The sequence below is a fragment of the Zalophus californianus genome, chromosome 2, assembly GCF_009762305.2.
Source record: "Zalophus californianus isolate mZalCal1 chromosome 2, mZalCal1.pri.v2, whole genome shotgun sequence".
Classification (NCBI taxonomy): domain Eukaryota; kingdom Metazoa; phylum Chordata; class Mammalia; order Carnivora; family Otariidae; genus Zalophus; species Zalophus californianus.
The window spans coordinates 1020793-1046299 of NC_045596.1; the positions used below are offsets into that span (position 1 = coordinate 1020793).

The window sequence follows — 25507 nt, forward strand, 5'->3', positions numbered from 1 at the left end:
TGAAGCAGGCCTGGTGGCAGGGAGGGGAGCTGGGCGTGCCCCTTCCCGGGGGAACTGCCTGGTCCCCGTCCTGGTCCCCCAGCCTGGTTGCATCCGCCCTCTCTGGCCCCGCGGGCCTGGCAGGGCACACCTCTCCCGCCTCCCTGAGAGACTCCCACTGCCTTCACCCTGAGCCTGGGGGCCCCAGGAAACCCCTCCCTGGCTGTGGCCCCTAGACCTGAGTTAGATTCTGGTGTGGGCACAGGTGTGGACACAGCTCTGTGTGGGACGGTAAGCCCGCTGCCCGGGCACCCTCTCCGGGACAGCTCCCTCTGCCTGGGTGGTAGTCAGCGTCCCCCACGCCCAGGGGGCTATCCCAACCACGCCCCTGTCCCTGCTGGGCAGGCCAACTGGACAATAAAGTTGTCAGAAGCCTCGGGCCATGGGGAAGGCAGGCAGGCGTGGCAGGGGAGGGAGACTTGGGGAGGCCTTGCAAAGACATCTCTATTAGGGGGCCGCAAACCCTGCCCCGCTACACGGCCTCCCAGGACTGGGCGAGCATGGGCAGAGGTGGCCCTCTGACTCGAGGTAGGCAGGGGACTCGCTGTCCATCAGGGCCCACGGGCAGGGCAGGCCCATTAGGCAGAGGAGCAAACTGAGGCTGGGAGCTGCATGGTGAGGGCAGTCCCTCTCTGAGAAACCCCCTGAGGCTCCGGTACCCTAGGTCTCCCCCCGAGTGGGAGTGCCCTGAGCATGTAGTTGCTGAGATAGGCCCCTTGTGAGGTGCTTCACGATGTTGTGCCTCGGTTTCCCCATCTGTAAAATGGTGCATTGCTGAATGCATTGGGCAACTCTTCAGCTTCAACAGACAGGCCTCCCGCCTGAGGTCAGCATGTGTCCAGGCTGGGCTGCGGCAGCAGGACAGCACACTCACTCCCATCCCTGGGCTTCCGCGGGGGCAAGGTTTCCAGAAGCTCAGGGTCTGGGGGACCCACCCAAGCCCCGATCTCCTGGGAGGTTTCCTGCAGGAGTGTTAGCTTCAACCATCATCCTGCAGGGACTGGCAAGACCCCACATGAACCATACAGCCTCTCTCCTTCAAGGCCCAACAGCTAGGCATGGGGAGAAGCCCTTGATGGGCGAGCTGCTCCCCATCTCTCCTTCCCCGGGGCTGCAGAGGGTGGGGGTATGCTGCCGTAGGGCCCTGGCTCAGCAGAGGCCAGCCAGGCCTTTCCTCCCAGAATCCCCAGAGCCAGGCCCCCTTCTCCAGGAAGCCTAGGGCCCCCACAGGCCCCCTTCCTCCCCATGCCTGCTCTGAGCACTTTCCTAGGGCCACCTCCTTCCTCCCAACCAGCCTCCACCAAGGTGCTGTCAGAACCCCTTTACAGATGGGAGACTGAGGCCCGTGCCCAAGACCACAGAACAGGGAGCAGTGGCGCTTGGGCAGATCCAGGACTCTGCCTCAGATGCCCGTCTCTGACCTTCCAGCGCCTAGCCCATCCCTCGGCCAAGCGTGGCGGCAGCCTCCAGCCCCACTGCCCACAGCGTTGGCGACAGCCGGGGTTCCGAGCCGGCCACTAGGGAAGCCTGGAGTGGGGGCCGGGCCCCCATGCCTCATTCTCTTGGGCAGAAGGCCTGGGCAGTGGGGCCGGGGTGGGGCTGGGGATCGTGGCTCATGATGGGCCTGAGTCTGGCTGGGGGTTGCACGAGGAATAGAGGGCTCCCAACAGTGGCTGCTTGGTGAGCCAGCAGCAGGGGAAGGCCCAGTGTGGGGGCCAGGAGCGGGCACTCCTTCCAGGTCCTAGGTGCTTGCCTGAGGCTGGGGGGTCTGGCCTGCTCTGTGGGCTCCCTAAATGCCCAGAGAACACCCCACCCTTCCCCAGCTCCGTGGAAGTCTCCCCAGGGCAGGGCAGCTGCGCCCGGTCATTGCATACCAGGTCAGGCCACCTGAGCTTCCGTGCCTCAGTTTCCCCACCTGTCAAGGGGGGCTGATGATCGAGCCAGTCCCACAGGATGCAAGTTGCCCCAGTGCAAGCTCTGGGGGTACCCTGGCCCCAGCCTGGGCTGGACAGTGTCTACAGTCTCCAGCTAGCAGAGGTGGAGGCCTCCCCTGCCCACTGGACCCAGCTGGCCACTCTGACCTCGCCGGCTCTGGCTGGAAGCATGGCCGAGGTTTGTCCACGGGTGACCTGTGCAGAGACCAGCAGGGGCCAAGGGCCAGGGATAGAGGCCCTGAGGAGGGACTTTGGCTGAGGCTCAGGGCAGAGCTGGAAGGGGCTTCCTAGAGCAGGTGACACTCGCCTGGAAGGGCCAGCAGCACCCAGGGGAAGGGGCGTTCCATCAGGGAGGGTGGAGGCCGCCCAGGAGGGAGGAGGGTGTGGCTGGGGTTGGCCCAGCGGCCCCTGAGGCCTGGATTCCTAATTCAGCCGGAGCCGGGCTTGTTTATTCTTGGCAGGAAGGCTGGTGGGGGGGTGGGGGGAGTGAAGACTTTTCAAAAAATAATAATAATAAAAACGCTCATTTAGAAGGCTCCCAAGACGTGCTGAACTCCAAAAGGGTCTTGGAAAAAATGCTGAGAAGGTTTAAGTGTAAATGGACCCAAAACACCATAATTAAATTTCCCTTAAATTTACCAGAGTTTGGGGTCAAAGAAAAAATAAAACTTAGGGAAAATACACTTGAGGTTTTAGGCAAATGCCAAGTGCTTAGAAAAATAGATTTCTGAGCTGCTCAGCGGCTACCGGCCTGGCCCCCGCCAGCCCCAGGAGGTGGGGAGGCCTTAACCCGGCGCGGGCCAGCTCTGGCCACTTCTCCCCGGCCCAGCCCCTTGGGGCCCCTCCCCAGCCAGGCTCCGCCCACACCAGCTCCCTCCTGCCCCTCACCCCGGCCTGGGTTGGAGCCCAGCAGAAGCTTGAGCTTTCATCTCCCCCTCCGCAGCTCCCTGCCACCGCTTTCCTGCAACTACAGACGGCCCTGTTCTCCTTTCTTTGCTCATCTGGGAGCAATCACACTTTCCAAACCTAAAGTCAGGATTTGAGGTCTAGGGGTCTGAGCGAACCAAGGAGTAAAGAGGCCAGAATGTCTGGACCGGGGGTGTTACAGCACATCCCAGAAGACAGCCTCCCCACAGCGCATGATTATGGTGTTGCCCTCTTTGCTCAGCCTGCCAGGAAGCTCAGAGCTAAAATTAAGGCTCTCGTACAGTAGCTAGTGTTGGCCAACAGATTTTGGAATACTATCACTTCTCCATGTTCTTTAGAATTCCATTTCTGTTGTAATGAGCAAATCAACTGTGCTTTTTATTTTAATCCTCCTCAAATTTTCTGAGTAAAAATTTAAAAAGCGGAGATTACCCCCGACCCATAGCAGCTGTGGCCTCTCTCAAATCTGTTTTTCTTTCTTTGGGGGAAGGAGGTCAGCTCAGCCCAGCTGGACTATGGAGAGGCACCTCCTGCTCCATCCTGTGGTCCCTGGGGCCCACCTCATGTGTGCCCTGCTGGCAGGCAGGGGTAGCAGTAGTTTCCGAGAAGGTGGAGATGTGTGTTGGGAGATGGAGAGCTCCCAGGGGGAGGTCGAGCAGTGCCCCGGGGGGGTCCCCTGGGCCTCCCAGAGAAGGTGAACTAGGCCAAGACGTGAAGCTCCCTTGGGGCCTCAGTTTCCCCCATCAAAGTACTCAGCCCAGTAGCAGGGCAGAGAGAAGCTTCCAGCAGCAGCTGCATCTCTAGGCCAGGCACTCGGTCCCAGGGGTAGCCGAGCAGGAGGCTCTGACCAGGGGCTCTCCACGCCCTGGCTTCCAGGCCCAGCGCCGGCCTCGATGGGCATCTAGTGGGTGCTGCGGAAGCCACGGCCTACCAGGAGCGCTGTGGATAGCAGGCAGGATGTGAATTCAAGTCCGCACTAGGCAGGGCGAGGTGAGGAGTGGCTGCAGGGCCCGCGGCTCACAACCTGCCTTATACCCAGGGCACTCTGCAGCCTGGCCCCCCTCCCACAGCATCCCTCCCTGCTCGCACCTGCACAGGCCCCAGCAAGCCGGGCTGCCTGGCTCTGACTCACTGACCAGGCTGGGCTGGGCCAGGCTGCCCACCAGCCCCCGACTCTCGCCCGAGGCCTCCTACACTCACCTTCACTGGGGACCTCCATGGCTGTGGGCCTTGGGAGAAGGGTGGCTGTGCGGGGGGAAGGGGCAGGGAGGCAGGCAGGGAAGCCTGAAGGGAGTGGAGCCACCCTAGGACTCCTACAACCCCACACTGACCCTCTGCAGGCTCTCCATGCCCACTGCACCTGCTCCCTGCCTGAGGCGCCCCAAGGGGGCCTCCCTCATGGGGTCCAGGAGGAATGGGTCTCAGGGCAAATGCTCCATCAGGAGAGCCGTGGTGACACAGTGGCGACTAATGGCTAATTTTTAGAAAGTGTCACTGAGATGTTGGGAAACGCAGCCCAGATGGCAACATGAGTAACAGGCTTAGTGTCAAGGCAAGCCCCTGCGAACGGTTGACTTGGAAAGAACAGTTGTGAACAATACAATTATTTTTTCAATGATAATAAAAGAGGCCTTCAAGCAATGTCCTCCCCTGGTGGCGACGGTGGGGTGAACTGGCCGATTCCTTTGGTGCTGGCAACGGGCGGTGCTGGGGCCTTTTGGAAGCAATTTGGCAGAATCCGCCGAGAGACACAAGGACGTCCTGTTCTTGGACCTAAATGCCACCAGACATTCAGGAGAGGTCCGCGGAGAGGCCATAAGGAGGAGACCCCTTCAGACTGCATGCCACTGAAGGAACCAGCTACCGCAAGGTGTGTAGACAGCAGAATAAGAGATCCACATCCTGACCCCCAGGAACTGGGAACGTGACCTCACTCTTTGTGGTGTCAGTAAATTAAGCTCTTGGGATGATCTTGGATTAGCTGGGTGGGTCCTACATCCAATGGCAAGTGTTCCTCTAAGGGATGGAAGAGGAAAAGGCTGTGTGACCTTGGACGCAGAGCGGGGAGCAGTGACTCCGCCACGAGCCCAGGAGCACCTGGAGCCTCAGAGGCAGGAAGAGGCAGGAAGGACCCTCCCCTGGAGCCTCAGAGGGAGCAGGGCCCTGCCCACACCTTGATTTCCGACTTCTGGCCTCCAGGACCGTGAGATACTACATTTCAGCCAACCGGTTTGTGATCATTTGTTACAGCAGCCTTCAGAAAGGAATACGGAGCATGAAGCACCCAGGGGTCAACCCAAGCCTGGCGTTGGAGGAAGAGGGGGACACACTCCCACAGGCCTGAGGGAGAGGGAGCTGGGCGGAGGTGCAAGGGCCCCTCCCCCCAGCAACCTCGCCTCTTGCTAGTGCTGCCCAGTGGCCAAATTCACACCGGGGCTGGACAGGAGAGCGCCCCTGATGCCGAGTAGGGTCAGGCTTGTTGGGACAGATAGAAGCATGTAGAGGCCACCAACACGGACCTACAATCCCCGTGGGCACTTCGGCCAAGGGAACAGCCCTGGGAGGCAAAAAGCAAGAACGGTTACTCACAGGAGGATGGAGGGATGCCCACCTCTCAGAGACCAGGGGATGCAGGACGTTTTTCTCAGGGGCCCACGGGGGAACTGTGGGCCCCCTCCTGGGGGAGGACCTGCAGGGGACAAAACACTCGTTTCCCAGGCCTCGGAAGGGCCCTCTGAGAAGCGTCAGGCGCCAGGGACCGGTCCTACCCCCTGTCCCACTCCGAGCTGACTCCTGCCCCGCCTGCCGGTTCCGTGCACAAAGCAACCCGGAGGAAAACCCAGTGCAGTCCACACAGACGAACAGGGCCCACGGGGCCAACAACCCACACCCATCCTTGTATGTTAAGCAACTGATTCATTAAGTGACTGGTTAGGGGCGCCCAGGTGGCTCAGTTGGTTGAGTGTCCGACTCTTGGTTTCAGTTCAGGTCATGGTCTCAGGGTCGTGGGGCTCCGCGCTCAGCGTGGAGTCGGCTGGAGATTCCCTCTCCCTCTGCCCCTCCTCTGCTCATGCACATTCTCTCTCTCATATATATAGGATAAATAAATCTTTCAAAAAAAGTAACTGATTACTTAAGGAACTGGCTAATAGATTAGAGCTGTGCCTGCTGCTGTGGCCCCTGGGGTGGTATCCCGGGAGGGGACCCAGGTGGGGGCAGCCTGGGCTGTGCACTGGAGGGGTTAGGGGTTGGACAGCTCCGCTGAGGTTCAGGGGCCCGGGGCCGGCACAGGGGCGAGGGATTAACTAGAGCAAGCAATGAGAGCCGCAGGCAGCGTAAATGATGATCTGTCAGGTAGGCCCACAGGGGTCGCATGACGGCTCCCTGGGGGTGGGGACCTTCTAGGGCCCTGAAGTCTGGCCTCAGAGGCTGGGTTGTCTCCAGGTTGGTGTCTTTATTTATTTATCTATTTTAAGATTTTATTTATTTATTTATTTATTAAGATTTTATTTATTTTTTGACAGAGAGAGACAGCGAGAGAGGGAACACAAGCAGGGGGAGCGGGAGAGGGCGAAGCTGGCTCCCCGCTGAGCTGGGAGCCCGATGCGGGGCTCGATCCCAGGACCCTGGGATCATGACCTGAGCCGAAGGGAGACACTTAACCTACTGAGCCACCCAGGCGCCCCCAGGTTGGCGTCTTTAAAACACAGGCTGCCCCTGGAGCTGTGGGGGTGGTGCCAGCGCCCAGTCACAGAGGGGCTTTCATTGCCCATTTTCCTGATGAGCATACAGAGTCCCAGAAGGGAGGTGCTCCAGAAGCACTTGGGTGGGGCAGGCCAGAGCCATGCCTAAGTGTCTCCCCTCCCCTCTCTGGTGCCCCTCTGGGTTTGCCTGAAATGGGAGAAGTGCCGTCTTCCTTGTGAAGGGGGGTCACAGGAGGCGTAGTCACACGGGGTCTTCTCCAGCTCAGATCTGTCCCACCCAGCAGTGCCCCAGGACCTGTCACAACTCCACCAGCTCAAGCTCTGCCATCAGCTACCCTCATCCTTCCCCAGAGCCCGAGGGTTGGTGTCCCCTCTCTGAGGCCCCCACCCCTGCTCTCCATTGTGGTGCCTGGCCAGCACCCAATCTCCAAACTTGTCTCCTGGAGGATTGCGAATAACTCGGGCAGCTTAGCTACAATGGGATGCAGTTCGCTGTATCTCAGCCGCAGGCAGACAGGCAGAGACGCCCCTCACTGCCGGGCCTTTGCACACACAGTGCCCCCCGCCTTGATGCGCTCCTGGGCTTGTCCACCTGAGAACTGGCTGCTCACACCTGAGTTCAGCTTGGGCAGCTCCTTCTCCGTGAAACCTCTCTGACAGGCTTCACCCACCGAGACGCTCCCCTTCTATGTCCCCGCGTTCCGTGGCTTGAGGCCCTGATCGGAGGTCGGATGGCACCTGGGACTGCGAGGCCCGCAACTAGAGGTCCGCGCTCGGCCCCTCTGCGCGCCCGCCGGGCCCAGCGGGGCGACTGGGGGCCTCGCGCGTACAGCCCCGGCTCCCACGCCCTCCGAGACCGCCCGGCGCCCCCGCCCGGCCTCGCCCCCTCTAATCCCCTCCGCGGGCAGGGGCCAGGCGAGCCGCGGCCCCGCCTCCGGGCCGCCCCAGGGGAGGGGCGTGTCCCGCGCCCGGCGAGTTGGGGCGGGCGTGGCCGGGCCGGGGCGGGGCCGGGGGCGTGGCGGCAGCGGGCCAGCCCCCACTGGCTGCCGCGCGCCGGGCCGCCCGGGCTCAGTGCGCGCTGGCGGCGGCGGCGGTGGTGCGGACAGCTGGCGCCGCGCAGTCGTGCTCCGCCGGGCGCACGGACGCACCGGCGAGCCGACGCTGGAGGCACGGGGCGCAGGCGCTGGGCCGGCGGGCAAAGAGCCGGAGCAAGAGCCGCGCGCGGGGAGTGGGCGCCAGCGGCCGCCAGGTCTGTGCGCGGGCGCGGAGGGGTCGAGGCGGGCGCGCGGCGAGGCCAGAGCGCGCGGCGGGCTCACGTCCCGAGCGGTCTCTGCGGCGGGGCCCGGCCGGGGCGCAGGCTTCCCGCTCTGGAAAGTTTGCCGCCGCCGCCGCCGCCCTGGGAGGGCTCTGCAGAACTAAGGGAGGGAAGGGGGAGGAAGGGAGGGACCGCGGCGGGGAGGAGGCGGCCGGCGCCAGGCGGCCCGGGAGCCCAGGGCGGCGGCGGCGGGCGGGGCGGCCGGGGATCGTTGGAGCCGGGGCGCAGGAGCCCAGCCACCGCGGCTTCCGCCCCTGCGCGGCCCGGCTCCTCCGGGGTAACGAACTGCCCGCCTCCTCCCGCAGTCTCCCGAGTGGCGCCCTCCTCCCGCCGGTGCCAGAGCGGGGCCATGGGGGGCAGCATGCCCGCGCGCGCCGCCTGAGGACGTCGTCGCCCTAGCCCCCGCTATGGGCGCCCCGGCTCGCGCCCTCGCGTTCTGCGTGGCGCTGGCGGTCGTGACCGGCGCCGCCTCGGGGCCCCCAGGCATGGAGCAGCGCGTCGTGCGGAGAGCGGCAGGTAAGGAAGCACCCGACGGGTACCGGAGAGGGGCGTCGGGGCCCAGGAACCGGCTTCTTGGGTGGGTGGGGGGGCGCCGCATCTGAGTGGGCCCGAGGGCGCGCCCCGGGCTGGCCCTGCGGAACCAGAGCCCGGGTTTCTGCCGCCCTCCCTCCCCGGGAATCTCGGCCAGAAGTTTGTGGGGCTCCTGGAGCCTCAGGGCTACCACCCAAGTGCGAGGCCACGGCGGGGAGCTGGACGCGCCCGCGGCGTCCGTAGCCACTGCCCCCCGCGGTTCCCTAGTGGGGCGCAGCCTGACCCCGGGCAGCATCGGGAGAGCGCGGGGGCTGCGTTTCCCATTCCCATTGTTCTGCGGGTCCTCACTGACGGAAAGTTCCTATTGTTGGTGCCGCAGTCCCAACCCGCCTCCGTCCCGGTTCATGGCTTCGGCCCAAAGCGAAAGACCGCACTTTGGAGGGAGGGTGTGTGAGAGTGCGTCAGCCTGCCACCCGGGTCCTGCCCCCCAGTGGCCTGCGCGACGACGCAACACCGTCTAGTGCTTCCGCTCCCCAGCCCGGTGGGTGAAGGTGTCTGCTCCCCCAGGGTGCGCGCCCGACGCCAGGCTGGGCGCCGCGAGGTGAGAGGGCGGGTGTCCGAGGGACGTGGAGCCGTGGACCCCAGCTGGCAGTCAAGGTCGGGTGGGCGTCGAGGGTCCGCGAGGGGCCCGCGGGCCGAGCTCCGGGGAGGGGCGGGAGCGCGTCGGTGCGGCAGGCCCCGCCCCGCACACGCGCCGCGGCCCTCGAGGTGCAGCGTGCGCGGCCCCCTGCCGAGCCCGCCGTGCGCTCCGGGTGGTGCCGCCCCGCACACGCGCCGCCAAGCTCCCGGCTGTGCCCCGAGGAGAGAACCGGCCCGCGGTGGGGGTGCAGCTGGCCGGGGAGAGAACCGGCTCCAGGGGACAGACGGCCCGTAGGAGAGAGCCGGCCCGGGGGATAGTTGGCCCCGGGGGGACAGCCGGCCCCGAGGAGAGAGCCGGCCCGGGGGACAGCCGGGCGCGGGCGAGGGGGCCGTGCGCACCCCCGCTCCATCCCGGCGGCCTCGCGGAGGGAGGCCTTCGCCCGGTGAGCTCACGCCCCACCCGGGCGGGACCCGAACAGCCGCTCCTTTGTACCCGGCACGGCCACAGACCGCGCATTGATGGCGGCCGCGGCGGCCTCGCAGGGAGGTGTGAGCTGAGCGGCGGCGGGCGCGCCGTGCCAGGGAGGCGGTGGCCGCGGGCAGGACGGAGGCAGATGGCGGCCCGCCCCTCCCCGCGCCCCCGCGCCCCTTTCTGCGGCGGCGGCTGCAGCGTCCCGGAACAATGTCATTTTTTTATGAATGAAGTGGGCCCGGCGCTTGAATGTGTGTGTCATTCAGCGGCGTGACAGAGGCCGTCGCGAGGTCAGCGCGCGCTTTTAGCGCCTGTTCAGGCGGCCCCAGCTTCCAGGGGCGCCGAATAGGCGGTCGCGGGGGGAGCCCCGAATTAGCATTCGCATTCAGATAGAGATATTACTCGCTACGGCCGAGGAATGTCAACTAGCCCCGAGGAGGGCGCGGCGGGCGGGGCTCCGGGCCCCCTGCGGACCCCCTGCGGCGTGCGGGGGCGGGCATGATGGGGGGCTCCGTCCTCCCTCTGGGAACGCGCCGCACCGGTGAGGCCGGTCCCGGGGCTCAGGCCTGGGGCACAGCAGCAGGAGGGACCCCAGGGCGCAGAGCCTCTTTCCCCCACCAGGGCATAGCTGCCCGCTCCCCCCCGCCCCGAAGTAGAGGGGCTGAGACAGGTAGTGAGTTGCTAGGTCAATGAGCTTTTAATCCGGTTCGCTAAGGAGATGGACCAGGCCGTAAAAATTCAAAGACCTCGTGAAATTTAGAATTTCCAGCTGACACTTTCCCAGGAAACATAAATTAAAAAGCCAGAGTTGGCTGGGGTCGGGGTGGGGAAGGTCCGGGCCACTGGACTGACCTGGGCAGCCTTCATCTGCACATGGGGCCAGTGTTCTCTGTGAGGGGCCTTGAGGGGGGGTACTCCCCTGCCGCCTGACCCCACCCAGCCAAGAGGGGTCCCCTGGGAGTGCAGGGCATTTCCCAGAAAAGCACTGGTTGCAACCTCCCCCACCTCCTGCTCATCAGGGTTGGACTTTGAGCCCCACAGGCCTCTGGGTGGTTTATTAACCTGGGTGAGCCAGAGGCTGGACTTCTGACCTCTACCCCTGCACTGAGCTGAGAAGCACCCCTGCCCCCAGGGCCTCAGGTCCTCCTTGGGGCTGCTCTGGGGCCTGGCTGTGCCCCATTTCATAACTGGAACTAAAAGGGAACAGGAGCCCCAGCAGACATGGGCTGGAGGGGCAGCCTGGCAGGTCTGAGTGACTTACAAGTGAGTAAGCAATGAGGGGGGATCTCTTCTGGATGGGAGGGGAGCTCCCTGACCCTACATCCTGCTGGGGGCTCTGGGTACCCTCCTCAAGCCCCAGTCACCTTACTTTTTTGTGAGGACAGGTAATGGCAGGGTTCTGGAAAGGTCAGGCTGGGTCATCCCATAAGCCCACATTCACTTGCCTGATCTCCAACCCCCCCCCCCCTTTTTTCTAACTTTGTTAATGAAACTTTTCAGATAGTTTCCAGGTGGGAAGGGGGTAGGTCACATCTTCTGCCTCGGCTTCGGGTCCCTTTGAGAAAACCCATGTCGCTTGGGCTGTTTGGAAGCATGTACGACCCATACTCTGGAGGGCAGTGAAAGCTTCATCAGACATCCGGAACCAGACCCTTTGTTCTTCATCCTACCCCAAACCCCAGATCCCTTGGGGGCAGCCAGTCCAATGGTTCCTTTGAATCAGGTCTGAATTTGATGCTTGTTCTTTGGGGTCGCCCCCAAGGCCCTTCTGAGGAAGTGTTGTCCAGCCCCTGTGCACTCCCTGTGCACTGGGGGGCCCTCAACTGTAGTGACCTGAATCTAGGAGCGTGTCCTGCCCGTCAGGGGTCTGGGCCCGGGCGGCAGCCCTCCCAAGCAAGCTAGCTCTGGCCATGGCCTGGTGACATCAAAGGTGACGGCTTGGGTCTCTCACCCTTGCTCTCCCGGGACCCAGCGCTTTCACGGCTGGGGTGGCCTCCCTGGCCTTCCAGTGGGATTTTTGCCCTGTGTCCCAGTGGGGGAAATTGAGGCACGAGGCCAGTGAGTAGCAGAGTCAGGGGGACCCTGTGACTGGGAGACAGGCCCGCAAGCCCAGCTGGGCCTCTTCAGGACACAGTACCCCTTGGGTGGTCCCATGGGCTGCCCTTGGCCTAGGGCCCCCGAATGAGCTCCGCCCCCTGTTGGGGTGGGGGTGCGGGTGGGGGCAGGCATTCCACCTGTGCCCACTCCCCTCAGGCACGGGGGCACCTGCCGTGGCACACAGGACGGCCTCTAGCATGTGTGGACCCCAGCACTTGTGTGGGTGTGGGTAGGGCTCCCTTCTGTTGATCAGGGAAGACTCCCTCCTAGAGCTGCTGGGGGTGGGGGCTGAACAGCATGTGCCCCTGCCGCTCCCCAGGTAGAGCCAGATGGTGGCTGGGTTAGCGCCCACCCATGCCCATCACTTTGGGCCCTGCCCATCCTTCTTTGTCCCCCTGCTGACCCCATCCCCTTGGCCACTGCTGGCTCACCCCCAGGGTCCTCCGTGGCTCAGGGTGGGCCTGGTGTGTCAGCTCTACTGGAGGCAGAGACTCTGCTGCCCTGGCCCGGGGGTCCCTGGCTTCGGCCCCTGGGCAGGTCAAGGGCTGGGCCTCAGCTGAGTGCAGGGTCCATCCAGCAGCAGATGGCTGGCCTGGGGGCTGCTCTGTGTCTCCTCAGTCCCATGCTGGACAAGGTTGAAGTGAATACTGTGTGGATGGTTGACCGGCCGAGCCTGCCCAGACCAAACCGGAACCAACCACTGTTGCCCTTGGGCCAGGGCCTGGGGCTGAGGCTGCCATGACCAGCCTGTCCTCAGCCTTCTGGGGGGCCTTGGTCAGTGCCCAGCACTGGGTGGTCCCCACAGGATACAGTAGCCAGGACTGTGGGGCTGGAGGTCAGAGCAGAAGTCCCCTGACTGTGGGGCCCCCAGGGATGCAGACTTGGAGGATACTCCAGAGACCCTCCTGGTGGGCACAGGGCTGGTGGGCCCGCCGGAAGTGGGTGGGCAGAATTAGGACTGTCCAGGGAGCCAGGGGCTGGTGTGGCTGGAGCAGGCAGCTGGGCCCTCGAATCTAGGCCATGCGTCGGCAGAATGACAAGTGATGGTGTGACTGACCCAGCCGGGTCTGGGGAAGGAGGCCTGGGCAGCGGGACCACCCACCTCTGTCCCGGGCCCCAAGCCCAGGCTGCCCTCCTGCGCTGGCCATTGTCTGGCCCTGGCAGGGAGGCCTGGGGGTGATAGTCAGCCCCGCCAGGGGTATGTCCCAGAATCTCAGTGTGCTAGGCAGCCACTGGGCCGGGAGGAGGGCCCTGGGGGCTTACGGGTGGACATCCGCCCTTGGGAGCATCTTCTACCCCAACTTAGCATTTGCACGTGAGGTGGGCCAGGTCCCCTTAGCCTGGCTCGAGGGTTCCCTGTCTGACCTGCTCACAACCTCCCACCCCTCCCAGCTTGTGTCCTTATCTGTGAAATGGTGGGGGGGGTCCCAGGTCCCCTTAACCTGCTGGCCTGTGAGACCGCTGCCCGCAGCATCTTGTCTGTACTTAGGAGTGTTCTTGCTGTGTGTTTAGTGTAGTGCTGAGGTGTAGCTCACACACACGACACTCTCTTCTAAGATGGGGTACAGGCATTCCATGTCCCTGAGACCCGGGCTGGCCCCCGAGGTCACCGGCCCACAGCAAGTGCTGCCTAGCCGTGGCTGCTTCCTCCTTGAGCTGGGGAGTGTCTGTTCTCTGGTCCGGAAGTGCTTTTGCCACCAAGATGAGAGATGGGGGGCAGTAAGTGGGACCCCTGCCCCCCTCCCTGTTCTTCCTGCCTCGAGCCTCCATTTTAGGCTGGAAGCCAGAGGTCTGTGGAGCACCTCTGCCTGCTGCCTGGTTTTGTACGGCCTGTAAGCTCAGGATGTATTTTGCATTTCTAAGCGGTTGGAAAAAATCAGAGGAAGAATGGTACTCCGTGACACTCTGCAACTTGAATTCTCAATGTCCACGAGTATGGTTTGGTGAGCGCGCAGCCGACCCCACTTCCTCGTGCGTCATCTGCGTCGGTGCCACAACGGTGCGGTTGTCCTCAGGGCGCACACCAGTTGGCAGGCCTGGGACATTTCGCAGGACAGCAGGCTCCAGATGCGGTGGCCCTTGCCTAGGCCTCTGGGCCCCAGATGCCCCCACCACAGCCTTCGCTGCATGTCTGGGCAGTGGTCCTGCCGTGGGGCCTCCCGGGGGTGCCGGGCGCCCAGGATTCCTGTTTCGGGGGCTCCTGCCTTAGGGTCATTATCTCCTCCACAGAGGCCCTGGGACCTGAGCCCGGCCAGCAGGAGCAGCTGGTCTTTGGCAGCGGGGACACCGTGGAGCTGAGCTGCCATGCGCCTGCCGGTGGTCCCACGGGGCCCAGCGTCTGGGTCAAGGACGGTGTGGGGCTAGTGCCCTCCGACCGCATCCTGGTGGGGCCTCAGCGGCTGCAGGTGCTCAACGCCTCCCATGAGGACGCGGGGGCCTACAGCTGCCGGCAGCGGCTCACTCAGCGCGTGCTGTGTTACTTCAGTGTGCGCGTGACCGGTGAGTGCCCCGGGGCCACGCCCCGCCCCGGGTGGAGGGTCTTGGTGGCCGTTGGGGGGGGCACCCCGCAGGAGGTGCTGCGTGAAGGGGCTCCAGCCCTGCCCGTGGGGGGCCCCCACGGACCCGGGAGGAGGTGGAGGTACTGGGGTGTAGGCCCCGGGCCCTTGCCTGTCAGGGGGCTGACTCCTGAGCACTGCCTCTGGCCTGAATTTCAGATGCTCCATCCTCCGGAGATGATGAGGATGAGGAGGACGAGTCTGAGGGCACAGGTGAGCCCCCGGGCTCCGGGCTGAGCCCCCGGGCTCCGGGCACGCAGGGCTGGCTGGGGCTGGGGGCCTGCCTCCCCGGGGTGGGCTTGCTTCCTCGCTGCCAGCTCTGCGCTCATCAGGCAGGTAGGAGACCGAGAGCTGGGGGCCGTCCCCCCGGGATCACACTGCGCGTGGGGGCCCCTCACTGTGGCGGCCCTGAGCTCTGGGTGGCAGGCTGCGGGGGTGCCCTGTGTGGGAAAGGTGAGACGGGGAGGCCGAGGCGGGGGCAGTGAGGTGGCCCAGCCGGGCTGCTGTGGGTCATCGGACTGAGGGGTCAGGGGCATGGGAGGTGGGAGTGGAGGGTGGCCGTGGGCTCTGGGGACACCAGCTTTGGGCACATGTTCGTCGTAAAGGGGAGGCTGTGGCATTTGTGGGGAGCAGGCCGCGGGTGTAGGGGCAGGTGGGGTGACGGCATGCAGGTGTGTAAGCCCGGCGTACTGGTGGGTAGACTGGGCCCATCACGGAGGGGCTGGTTAGGGGAGGTGGGGGGCCATGAGAGGTCCAGCGGGCAAAGAGGCGAGGGGGAGCCCACTGGGGAGGTGGAGCTGCGTGGGGATGTGGGAGAGGAGTGGCCCCGGGAGAGGAGCCAGGCGCCGGGGCGCCTAGGTCGGCTCTACCTTGGGTGTGCGTGCTGACAGAGGCGTGGAAGGGCCCTTCCTGAGGAGCCACCTGGTTTCCTCTATTTTCCCTTTTTCCCTTGGCTGCCAGGAGTTCAAAGCCAAGCTCCAGGCCCAGTTGCTCCTGGAGCCCCGGCCACCCTGGCCATGTCAGGCAGTGCTGGCCCCCCTCCACCACCCCCACCCCGGCGCACCCCGGTGGGCTCAGGGTCTCCAAGGGTCACTGGCAGGCTGTCCTCCACAGACACCGTCCAGCAGGGCTGAGCCACCATGGTCTCAGCCTGCCGGGCCCCCTCGGGGTCTCTGCTCCCTGCCTGGGCCTCAGCGCCCTCCGCCAGCTGGCTGTGTTGAGGGCAGCAGGGCAGGGGTGGGGGTGAGAGGGGCATCTCTCCCCTGTCCTAGGGGATGCCTGTCCAGCCTCCCAGGGCAGGAATGCAGCCCCCACCCCAGCAACAAGGAAGGATGGAAACCAGTTAGGGGGGAGGATGGGGACAACCCTGAAAACCAGGAGGGGGCAGGGCCTCCCGGATGCCATGTCCCCTCCCCCTGCCCAGCAGGCCCTGGAGTGCTCTAGAGGGTGACCCTGGGTCTCAAGGGTTCTAGCAGGCACCTGACCACCTTTGAGACTCTGGGCTCTGCAGGTGGCTGGGCCTTATGTCCCGCTCTGCGGCTTCCAGGTCCTGGCCTTGCTCGTCCACCCAGCTGGGCTCTGTGACCTGGGCTGACCTGGTTCCGCTTCCGGCTGGGTCTCCACCTCAGTGGGCTGGCCCCAAATGTGCCTCCCTGGGTTGGTGGGTGCTCCCCTGGGAGATACCCTTGTGTCTTGAAGGCTCCCAGGTCAGGGGGTATTGTTCCGGACCCTCGGGCCCCCTTGGCTGCCGCGGTTGTTTGCGGGAGGCGGACAGGGAGGGGAGGGGCGTGTGCTTAGCTTTGAGAATGCCGGGGGGCGATGCCGGGGCTGTCGGCGGCCTCGTCCAGCCAAGGCAGAAGTCCTCAAAAGTCCAACACTCCGGGGGCACCCAGGTGGCTTCAGTTGTTAAGCATCTGCCTTCAGCTCAGGTCATGATCCCAGGGCCCTGGGATCGAGGCCCGCATTGGGCTCCCTGCTCCGCGGGAAGCCTGCTTCTCCCTCTCCCGCTCCCCCTGCTTGCGTTCCCTCTCTCGCTGTGTCTCTGTCAAATAAATAAATAAAATCTTTACGGGCGCCTGGGTGGCTCAGTTGGTTGAGCGACTGCCTTCGGCTCAGGTCATGATCCCGGACTCCCGGGATGGAGTCCCACATCAGGCTCCCTGCTCCGCGGGGAGCCTGCTTCTCCCTCTGACCCTTTCCCCTCTCATGCTGTTCTCTCTCTCTCTCTCTCTCTCAAATAAATAAATAAAATTAAAAAAAAAAACTTAAAAAAAAAAAGTGCAACACTCCGTACACAGGAGGGGACACGGAGGCTGGAGGCGTGGGCAGCCTGGCGGCTTCTGAAGGGGGGGTCAGGCGGGCCTCTGCCCCCACCCTGGTTATGGCTGGCACGCACCCCTCTGCCAGCAGGGGCCCCTTACTGGACGCGGCCTGAGCGCATGGACAAGAAGCTGCTGGCGGTGCCGGCCGCCAACACCGTGCGCTTCCGGTGCCCGGCCGCCGGCAACCCCACGCCGTCCATCTCCTGGCTGAAGAACGGCAAGGAGTTCCGAGGCGAGCACCGCATCGGGGGCATCAAGGTGGGCCTAGTGGCGGGCGGTGCTGGCCGGCGGGGTCCTGGGCCACTGTCCCCTCACGCACACCTGCCCACAGCTGAGGCACCAGCAGTGGAGCCTGGTCATGGAGAGCGTGGTGCCCTCGGACCGCGGGAACTACACGTGTGTTGTGCAGAACAAGTTCGGCAGCATCCGGCAGACCTACACCCTGGATGTGCTGGGTGAGGCCCCGGGCTGGCGGGTGTGGCCTGGCGGCGTGGGCCCCGGGCGGCCCCTAACCCCGTCTGCCCCGCAGAGCGCTCTCCGCACCGGCCCATCCTGCAGGCAGGGCTGCCTGCCAACCAGACGGCCGTGCTGGGCAGCGACGTGGAGTTCCACTGCAAGGTGTACAGCGACGCGCAGCCCCACATCCAGTGGCTCAAGCACGTGGAGGTGAACGGCAGCAAAGTGGGGCCTGACGGCACCCCCTACGTCACCGTCCTCAAGGTGGGTGCCACCCCTGGCCGGGCACCGGCGGCGGGCTGCTGCACGGGAGCCGCTGGGCTTGGCCCTGCTGGCCCCCCCGTGGCCGGGAACCGGGAAGGCATCCCAGCAGGGAGGCTCACTGGGTCAAAGGGCTGGCAGGGGGCGGGGGGGTCGGCATCAGACCGGCCGGGGAGAAGTGGTGGGGGGCTCGGCTCCACACTGGCGGGCTGGGGGGTCGGCTCGGGAGTCTGGGCCCAGTCCCGGCATGTGAGGCAGGCAGCACGTGGTCCTGTGGTGAGTCCTCGGTTTTCCCGTCTGCCCTAAGGGTCAGCCTCAGCCCTGGAGGTAGGCCTGCAGACGGCACCCTGGGCCGGGGTCAAGCTCAAGGCCCCAGGGCAGGCAGGTGGCCGCTGAGCCCTGGCACGGCAGGCTCTGGGCCCGAGGTGCGGGCAGCCACGCCTTCCGCTGCCCTGATTCGACACCATCCGCGTGCGCAGAGCATGGCTCGCGGTCTGCCTGCCTCCCTCCGCCCTCGCTTTGTTCCCACGGCCCTCGGGGCGGGGGCCACCCGAGTTGGGATGGTTGCGACACTCTCAGCCCAAAGAGAAACATCTGTTGCTCATGGGGGTGGGGAAGCGGGCGCTTGGGCTGAGAGCGGGAGTGCAGGCCCGACTGGAGAGGCCGCCGTGGCCCCGTTGGGTGAGAGCTCCACACTCACGGGAACACGCTTACGGAGAGCCGGGCCCCGCTGGGACCCCAGGGCTAGGCAGCCGGAGGGCCTCTCGGGGGTGTGCCTGCAGGGCCACGCTCTGGGCTGACGTGGGTGGGCGTGCAGAAGGCGCATCCTGTGAAATCACGGCCCACCACGGGGAGGTGCTTCCGTGGCCTCCAGGCCGGCTTCCTGCCTGGCATAGCCTGGCCGGCCCCTCCGTTCCTCGAGGCCCACCCCCGTGGCGGGGTCCGCTCCAGGCCCCGCGCCCACATGGCCGCTCTGCCCAGCTGCTGAGGGCGCGCCTAAGCCGGGTCTCTTGTCCCCGCAGTCCTGGATCAGTGAGAGTGTGGAGGCCGACGCACGCCTCCGCCTGGCCAATGTGTCCGAGCGTGACGGGGGCGAGTACCTCTGTCGAGCCTCCAATTTCATAGGCGTGGCTGAGAAGGCCTTTTGGCTGCGTGTTCACGGGCCCCAAGCAGGTAACGACTCTGTCCCACGCTGCCTGGCACGCCGAGCTCCAGCTCCGACGCCCTGGCCACGCGCCCACCTGCACGCCCCCATCCTGCTCGCTCCCCGCCCCGTGGCTCGCGCTGTGCTCCCGGCGGAGCCACGTCCGCGATGCTGGCGCCTCTGGCCTCCACTGTGACCGCCCGCTTCGAGCCCCCGCGACCTGTGCTGACCCCGCCTGCGCTCCCGCTACACCCCCAGGAGGCCTCCGGCCTGGCAGAGGCTGTACCGCTCGGCGTGAGCTTCTGCTTCCACCCCGCCCCCACCCCACCCCGTGCGCGTCTCTCGCTCTGCCTCGCTCGCTCTCACCTGCTCCCGCCCCGGCCCCACGGCCGGCTCCCTTGCTGTCGGTCTGTCCCTCGGTTCACCCGCCCCCTGCGCCCCCCCCACCCCCCCGTGCACACACTAACCTTGCACGCCGCGTTCGTGCAGCACGCCGCTGGCTGCATGCCTGGCGCTCACCTGGGACAGAGGACTCGCCGGTGGAGGGACTGGCTTCGGGCTCTGTGTGGACGCACGAGGCGGAGGACCCTTGGCGCCATGGCCGTGGCCGTGGTGGCGGCAGCGTTTTCCTTGCAGCCTGGCTGGATCGTCACTGCGTGGACTCTGGCTGTGGTGCCCATGGCAGGTGCTGGTGCTCGCCTATCGCGCTCTGTTCTCTCTTTGTAGACGGCGGGCGCTAACACCACCGACAAGGAGCTAGAGGTTCTGTCCTTACGCAATGTCACCTTTGAGGACGCGGGGGAGTACACGTGTCTGGCGGGCAATTCTATCGGGTTTTCCCATCACTCTGCGTGGCTGGTGGTGCTGCCAGGTACTGGCTCCTGCGGCCTGCTCTGTTCCCGTGCTGCCGGGGTCGCTGGCTTGGGACACTCCACAGCTGCCAGGGACAGGCGGGGGACCCTGCAGCCTGGGGCCACCTTGCTCCCCGGCGCTCCTGCGCCAGGCCGATGGCTGGTAGGGGAAGACAGTCGACATGCCGTGTCTTGGCTCAGAGGGGCCCCGCTGGAGCCCCCCGCTCCCAGCCAGGTCCCCGACAGCCTAGGTGGTAGCTCTGGAGTCGCCCCGGGTGGCGGGTGTCAGTGCTGCTGGCTCTGCTGGGCTCTTCTCTCCTGGGTGTCCCCCTGCTGATCCAGCATTTCTGACCGCAGGCCCCTCAGCGTGCCCCCACCGGGGCTCTGAGCCCCTTTCCCCATGCCCACCGTGCCTCTGGCCCCGGCCCTGGCCGGCCCGTGGGGCTCCCGTGCGGCTGGGCCAGGCCTGCAACGCCCATGTCTTTGCAGCTGAGGAGGAGCTGGTGGAGGCCGGCGAGGCCGGCAGCGTGTATGCGGGCGTCCTCAGCTACGGGGTGGGCTTCCTCCTCTTCATCCTCGTGGTGGGGGCCGTGGCACTGTGCCGCCTGCGCACGCCCCCGAAGAAGGGCCTGGGCTCGCCCACTGTGCACAAGGTCTCCCGCTTCCCGCTCAAGCGACAGGTAACAGAAAGTAGATACCAGGTTCCGAGCCGCCTGGCCACCCGGAGCCCCCACGGCCCCGCCTCCCGGGCTCCTGAGCTCAGGGACGCCCTGCAGCATCTGAGGCCCGGGGCCTGCCCAGGGATGCGGGTCTGTGTGGCCACTGAGCCAACCCCGCTCTTGTCCTTGCGGTGCCCCGGGTCCCTTGATCTCCACGTAGTGCTAGGTGGAGGTCAGCCAGACCTCCCAGGCCCTGGCCAGCCCGCCCACACAGGCAGAGCCGCATCCTCGCTGACCCCAGCTACCCCCTCCCCCCCGCCATTGTTTGGCCTCACGACACCAACCTGTCCCTGCTGACCCAAGCAGGTGTCCTTGGAATCCAACTCGTCCATGAACTCCAACACGCCGCTGGTGCGCATTGCCCGGCTGTCTTCTGGGGAGGGCCCTGCGCTGGCCAACGTCTCGGAGCTGGAGTTGCCCGCCGACCCCAAGTGGGAGCTGTCCAGGGCCCGGTCAGTGGTGGCGATGTGACCCTGTGTGCTGGGGCCGGGCCCTGACCCAGTGGGGATCGGGGGCACAGTGGGGTGTGGGGGAGGAGGCACCACTCAGAAACCTGATTGGACTCTGATCAGAGGCAGGTAGGAATCAGCTCCATGCGCGGTGTGGCTACCGCTGGACATGGGGCTGGGGCCAGAGGAGGCTGAGCCAGGGATAGATGCTCCCGGGGGTGGGGGCACCCCTTGCGAAGTGCTCTGTCTGGAGGGCCTTTGCACAGAGTGAGAGGCTGCAGGGTCAACGGCCTTCATCCTCACGAGCAGGGTTGTGGGAGCAAGTATGGAGGGCTTCCTGGATGCGTTGGCACTGGGCCTCCGAGACTGCCTGGGATGGAGCCCGAGGCAGGTGGGAGTGCTCACTGCCTGTTCGTGTCTACCGCCAGGCTGACCCTGGGCAAGCCTCTCGGGGAGGGCTGCTTCGGCCAGGTGGTCATGGCAGAGGCCGTCGGCATCGACAAGGACCGGGCTGCGAAGCCTGTTACTGTGGCCGTGAAGATGCTCAAAGGTGAGGGCGGGGGGCGGGCCGTGGCACCGGGGGCCCGGGCGGGGCTGGGGCACAGTGCCTGACACAGCCTCCCTCCCGCGCAGACGATGCCACAGACAAGGATCTCTCGGACCTGGTGTCTGAGATGGAGATGATGAAGATGATCGGCAGGCACAAGAACATCATCAACCTGCTGGGGGCGTGCACTCAGGGCGGTAGGTGCTGCGGGTGGGTGAGCAGGTGGGGCTCACGGGGCCCCGAGGGTGCGGCCCTCCTCTGAGGCCCCTGTGCTCCTAGGGCCCCTGTACGTGCTGGTGGAGTACGCGGCCAAGGGCAACCTGAGGGAGTATCTGCGGGCCCGGCGGCCCCCGGGCATGGACTACTCTTTTGACACTTGCAAGCTGCCCGAGGAGCAGCTCACCTGCAAGGACCTGGTGTCCTGCGCCTACCAGGTGGCGCGGGGCATGGAGTACCTGGCCTCACAGAAGGTGAGTGGGGGTGGGAGGAGGGGCGGCAGGTCCCTCAGCCAGCCGGGGCCACGTGGGAGCCTCACTGCCCCCTTCTCCCCCCGCCCAGTGCATCCACAGGGACCTGGCTGCCCGCAACGTGCTGGTGACCGAGGACAACGTGATGAAGATCGCGGACTTCGGCCTGGCCCGTGACGTGCACAACCTTGACTACTACAAAAAGACCACCAATGTGAGCCCAGCTGGAGGGGGGTGGTTGATGGTGGGGGGCAAGGAGAGGGAAGCCCCCCCCCCCCGCCAACAAGAGGGCACCTGGCCCCAACGTGCCCCCTTCCCCCTCCCAGGGCCGGCTGCCCGTGAAGTGGATGGCGCCCGAGGCCTTGTTTGACCGAGTCTACACCCACCAGAGTGACGTGTATGTGGCCTCCCAGATCCTGGGGAGGGCCAGGGGGTCGGGAGCTGCAGGGGGTGCAGGACAGAGCTGGGATCCTCCCAGGCCCTGGCCCGTCTCCCCTACATTCTGGCGGGGGGTGCAGGGCAGGCTGACTGTCCTGTGCTCCCCACCAGCTGGTCCTTTGGGGTCCTGCTCTGGGAGATCTTCACCCTGGGGGGCTCACCGTACCCCGGCATCCCCGTGGAGGAGCTCTTCAAGCTGCTGAAGGAAGGTCACCGCATGGACAAGCCGGCCAACTGCACACACGACCTGTGAGTGTCTGCGCCCTGCGACCACCCTTCCTGACACTGGTCCACGGGGCGGCCCACCCCCCTACCCCCCCGTGGCCTGGGAGCTCCCTCAGCAGGGTTCCTGAGGGGGACGGGTGGGAACCCATTGCAGGCTGGGCTCCGGTGGGCGCCGGGCCGGAAGCCTTACCCGAGCATGTTGCCCACAGGTACATGATCATGCGGGAATGTTGGCATGCAGTGCCCTCCCAGAGGCCCACCTTCAAGCAGCTGGTGGAGGACCTGGACCGCATCCTCACTGTGACGTCCACGGATGTGAGTGCTGGCCCCCCCCACCCCCGTGCTGTGTGTGGGGGACGCAGCACTGACCGCCGCCCACCCACAGGAGTACCTGGACCTGTCCGTGCCTTTCGAGCAGTACTCACCAGGCGGCCAGGACACCCCCAGCTCCAGCTCCTCGGGGGACGACTCTGTGTTTGCCCATGACCTGCTGCCTCCAGCCCCACCTGGCAGTGGGGGCCCGCGGACGTGAAGGGCCACCGGCCTGCAGGCCGAGCCCCCACCAATGTGAGAGCGGATGCCAGCTCCCTCCCGCCCCCGCCGTGCTGCTGGTGGAGTGCTGTGGACCACTGGGGCCCCCTGGCCCGGGTCTGAGTCCTGGGACAGATGGACAGACGGACAGACGGACAAGACAGCTCTGTGCGTGTGTGTGTGTGTGTGTGTGTGTGTGTGTGTGTGTGTGCGCGCGCGCGCGTGTGCGCACGCGCCTGTGTGTGGGTGTGAGTGAGTCTTGGGGCCCCGGCACGGGGATCCCCGGGGTGCCCGCCCTGCTGTACAATGACCTCCTGGCCAGCGGCGCAGCAGCACCAGGGGGACGAATGTAGAATGTAAAGGGGGTCCTTCTGGGGCCCCTGCCCCAGGCTCCCCTCCCCCCACCGGCTGCCTCCCAGGGAGCCCCGGGGGCTGGCCTGGCTCTGGCATGCAGTGTAGGGTCTTGGGCTGAGCTTGCGGGGTCGCCCCTCTGGGGCAGGCCCCCCGCCCACGCGACACCTTGTGCCTGGGGGTGAGTGTGAGCTCGCAGCCCCCCTCCAGCCTTCCCCACGTCCCACCCTGCTCCTTGGAGACGGAATTACGGGTACCTGAAGGCAGGAGCCTTTAACTTCTCTCCGAGAGGTTCATTCCAGAAATGAGTGTACATTTATATAAATAGGAGCTGTGTGTAGGATACACACATATATATACATAAATACCTATACGGAAGAAGGGCTGGTGTCACAGGCACGGGACCCCGGGGGCCCAGGGAGCCCCCCGAGGGATTTGCTGTGGAGACGAGCACAAACACCAGCAGATGATGGAGGGGCTTTTCTGGCAGTTTTGTTTTAAAAATTGTACCTGGACCTGTATATTTGTAAAGCTATTTATCAACCCCCAGAACCCCTGTTCCTGTCTCGCCACCCCCCCCCCCCCACGTTCATAGTGTTGAGACAGCCGCATGGCAGAGAGGTTTCAGTTTTAACTTATTAACAGCTGAGAAGGGTCCTGCTTCATTTAGAGGCCCTGCGGGGGACGTGCATCGTGCTGGGCAGCACCCCAAAGCCCAGCCCGTTCCCTGGCGCCGTTAAGGGCCATTCATAGTTTGAGGTGATTCTAGTGAGGATGTTTTATTTCCTTTGGCCTTCTTTTGCAGGGGAATTAGATTTCTATAGGGTTTTTCTTTAGGAAATTTATTTTTTGGGACTTCAAGGCAAGCTGGTATTTTCCTCCAAGTTCTAATTGCCATGTGTTCTGGGTGGGGAGGCAGCTTCCAGTGGGGGCCAACCCTGCACGCAGGCTCAGATGTTATTAGATGTTACAAGTTTATATATATCTATATATATAATTTATTGAGTTTTTACAAGATGTATTTGCTGTAGATTTAACACTTATTACGCAATGCTTCTAGACTTTTATAGCCCGGACTGCCACCTTTCAAAGCTTGGGAGAGAAAGCCGTGAATTCAGTTTTGTTCCTTTTTGTACTGTTAATGGCCCGAATTTGGGGGGCTGTTTTTTGCTCATCAGCTGGCCAGCCGGGCAGTTGTTCAGGGTGGTCTTTGTTCTCAGCGCCCCCCCCCCCCGCCGCCTTACGGGGGCCAAAGGTGGTGGCCCAAACTGGCAGACATGCTTTCCAAAAAATAAAGAGAGACGACTGGTTCCCATCCCTGCTCTGTGCCTTCTTGTTTCCTGCCCTTCTGGAACCCCAGTTCAGCCTGGGACAGGCCCTGTCGGCTGCCCTCCCCGCCCTGAGGTGGGAAGGGTCTCCAGCTGCTACGGGCACAGACGGACTGGCGGCCTGGGGTCACAAGCCCAGGTCCCGGCTTGGAGAGGACAATCCTGGACAAAGCCAGGGTGAGGGTGGTCCGCTATGTCCAGCTGCACGGGCGTCCCAACACTGGCAGGGTACAACCTCAGGGCCCTGGGTGGTCTTCATTCATTCATTCATTCATTCATTCTCCACCTCAGTCTGAGGTCCCCAAGGGCAGAGAATGCCAGGAAGGGGGTGTCCAGGGGATGGGCAAAGAGAGCATCCTGGGCTGTGCAAGGAGGAAGGCCCTGCCAAGCCGCCTGGCTGCCCCTGGCTCGTGGGCTCTAGGTGGGCTCGGGGGGTCCTGTGCGGGCACCTGCAGCGGCTTCTGAGGCCTCCCCCTCCACACCCTACCTGCTGGCATCTGCGGTTAGCTGGGGGGGAGGAGGTGGTTTCTAGCTCCCTGCCCACCCCCACCACAGAGCCGCATGCTAGCAAAGCTCTCACCTGGCCCCTGATTCAGCCAGACCCCCGGGGGAGAGTGCTGTCTGCTCCCGGAGCCACACTCCGGCTCCTGGACGCTTCCCTTCCCCATCCCATCCCCTCCTTGGGCTTCACCCGCAGCCCCTGCTCTCCACCACTCCTGGGACTTTGGGCAGTTGCTGCATGCTGACCCTCAGCTAGCTGGGGCACTGAGGACCCAGTGACAGGACCTGGCCCCCTCTGCTCTGGAGTTCTCGGTCTGAGGGAGTGGGGACACGGATCGGGGCACCCACCCACGCCGCACTGGTGGGGGTAAGTCTGGGAAGGCTTCCTGAAGGAGGCAGTAGTGCCCAGGCTAAGTGGTGAGGCTAGAGAGGATTCAGGGACAGGTGGCCGAGCACAGCCTTGGCCCAGGTCCTCTCTGGACCCCAGTGCTGTGCAGGGCCGACTGTCCGTCTTTCCTCTCTGTCCCTGTGGACACCTAGTCTGGTCTGACCGCAGAGGACCAGCCATCGTGCTGGGTCCTCTTTTAACTCTGGCTTCTCAGAAACTCGCTCCCCCTACAGCTGTGTTCAACTCACTTTCCAAGTCTGGGGCCGCCCTGGAAGGGGAGGATCTGAAGCCGGTGCCGTGCAATACCTCGACCCCAC

At 64.7% G+C, this 25507-nt stretch overlaps 1 protein-coding gene across 8 annotated transcripts; it reads left to right on the forward strand.

The window, feature by feature from the left end:
* The first annotated feature begins 7686 nt into the window (after nucleotides 1-7686).
* Nucleotides 7687-24288, forward strand: FGFR3 (fibroblast growth factor receptor 3). 8 transcript variants are annotated; one of them, XM_027599597.2, is made up of 18 exons: nucleotides 7687-7853; nucleotides 8225-8435; nucleotides 13888-14157; nucleotides 14373-14426; nucleotides 16620-16792; nucleotides 16866-16989; nucleotides 17064-17254; nucleotides 18274-18424; nucleotides 19736-19926; nucleotides 20269-20417; nucleotides 20843-20964; nucleotides 21048-21158; nucleotides 21241-21431; nucleotides 21520-21642; nucleotides 21755-21825; nucleotides 21978-22115; nucleotides 22301-22406; nucleotides 22477-24288. In XM_027599597.2, exons 2-18 carry the CDS (start codon nucleotides 8327-8329, stop codon nucleotides 22621-22623), a joined length of 2421 nt encoding a protein of 806 aa, XP_027455398.1. In that variant the 5' UTR covers nucleotides 7687-7853; nucleotides 8225-8326; the 3' UTR covers nucleotides 22624-24288. The 8 variants fall into 8 exon arrangements, with proteins under 8 accessions (XP_027455398.1, XP_027455400.1, XP_027455399.1 ...); XM_027599599.2 differs by having other exon boundaries at nucleotides 20272-20417; XM_027599598.2 differs by lacking the exon at nucleotides 18274-18424 and adding an exon at nucleotides 19122-19266 and having other exon boundaries at nucleotides 19736-19932; nucleotides 20272-20417.
* The last annotated feature ends 1219 nt before the right edge of the window (nucleotides 24289-25507 follow it).

Bases quoted from the DNA above. Each gene is read 5' to 3' on its own strand.
- FGFR3 (XM_027599597.2), top strand. From the start codon at position 8,327: ATGGGCGCCCCGGCTCGCGCCCTCGCGTTCTGCGTGGCGCTGGCGGTC. The intron at 21,826-21,977 runs GTATGTGGCCTC...GCTCCCCACCAG, and splicing joins TACACCCACCAGAGTGACGT to CTGGTCCTTTGGGGTCCTGC. The intron at 22,407-22,476 runs GTGAGTGCTGGC...GCCCACCCACAG, and splicing joins TCACTGTGACGTCCACGGAT to GAGTACCTGGACCTGTCCGT.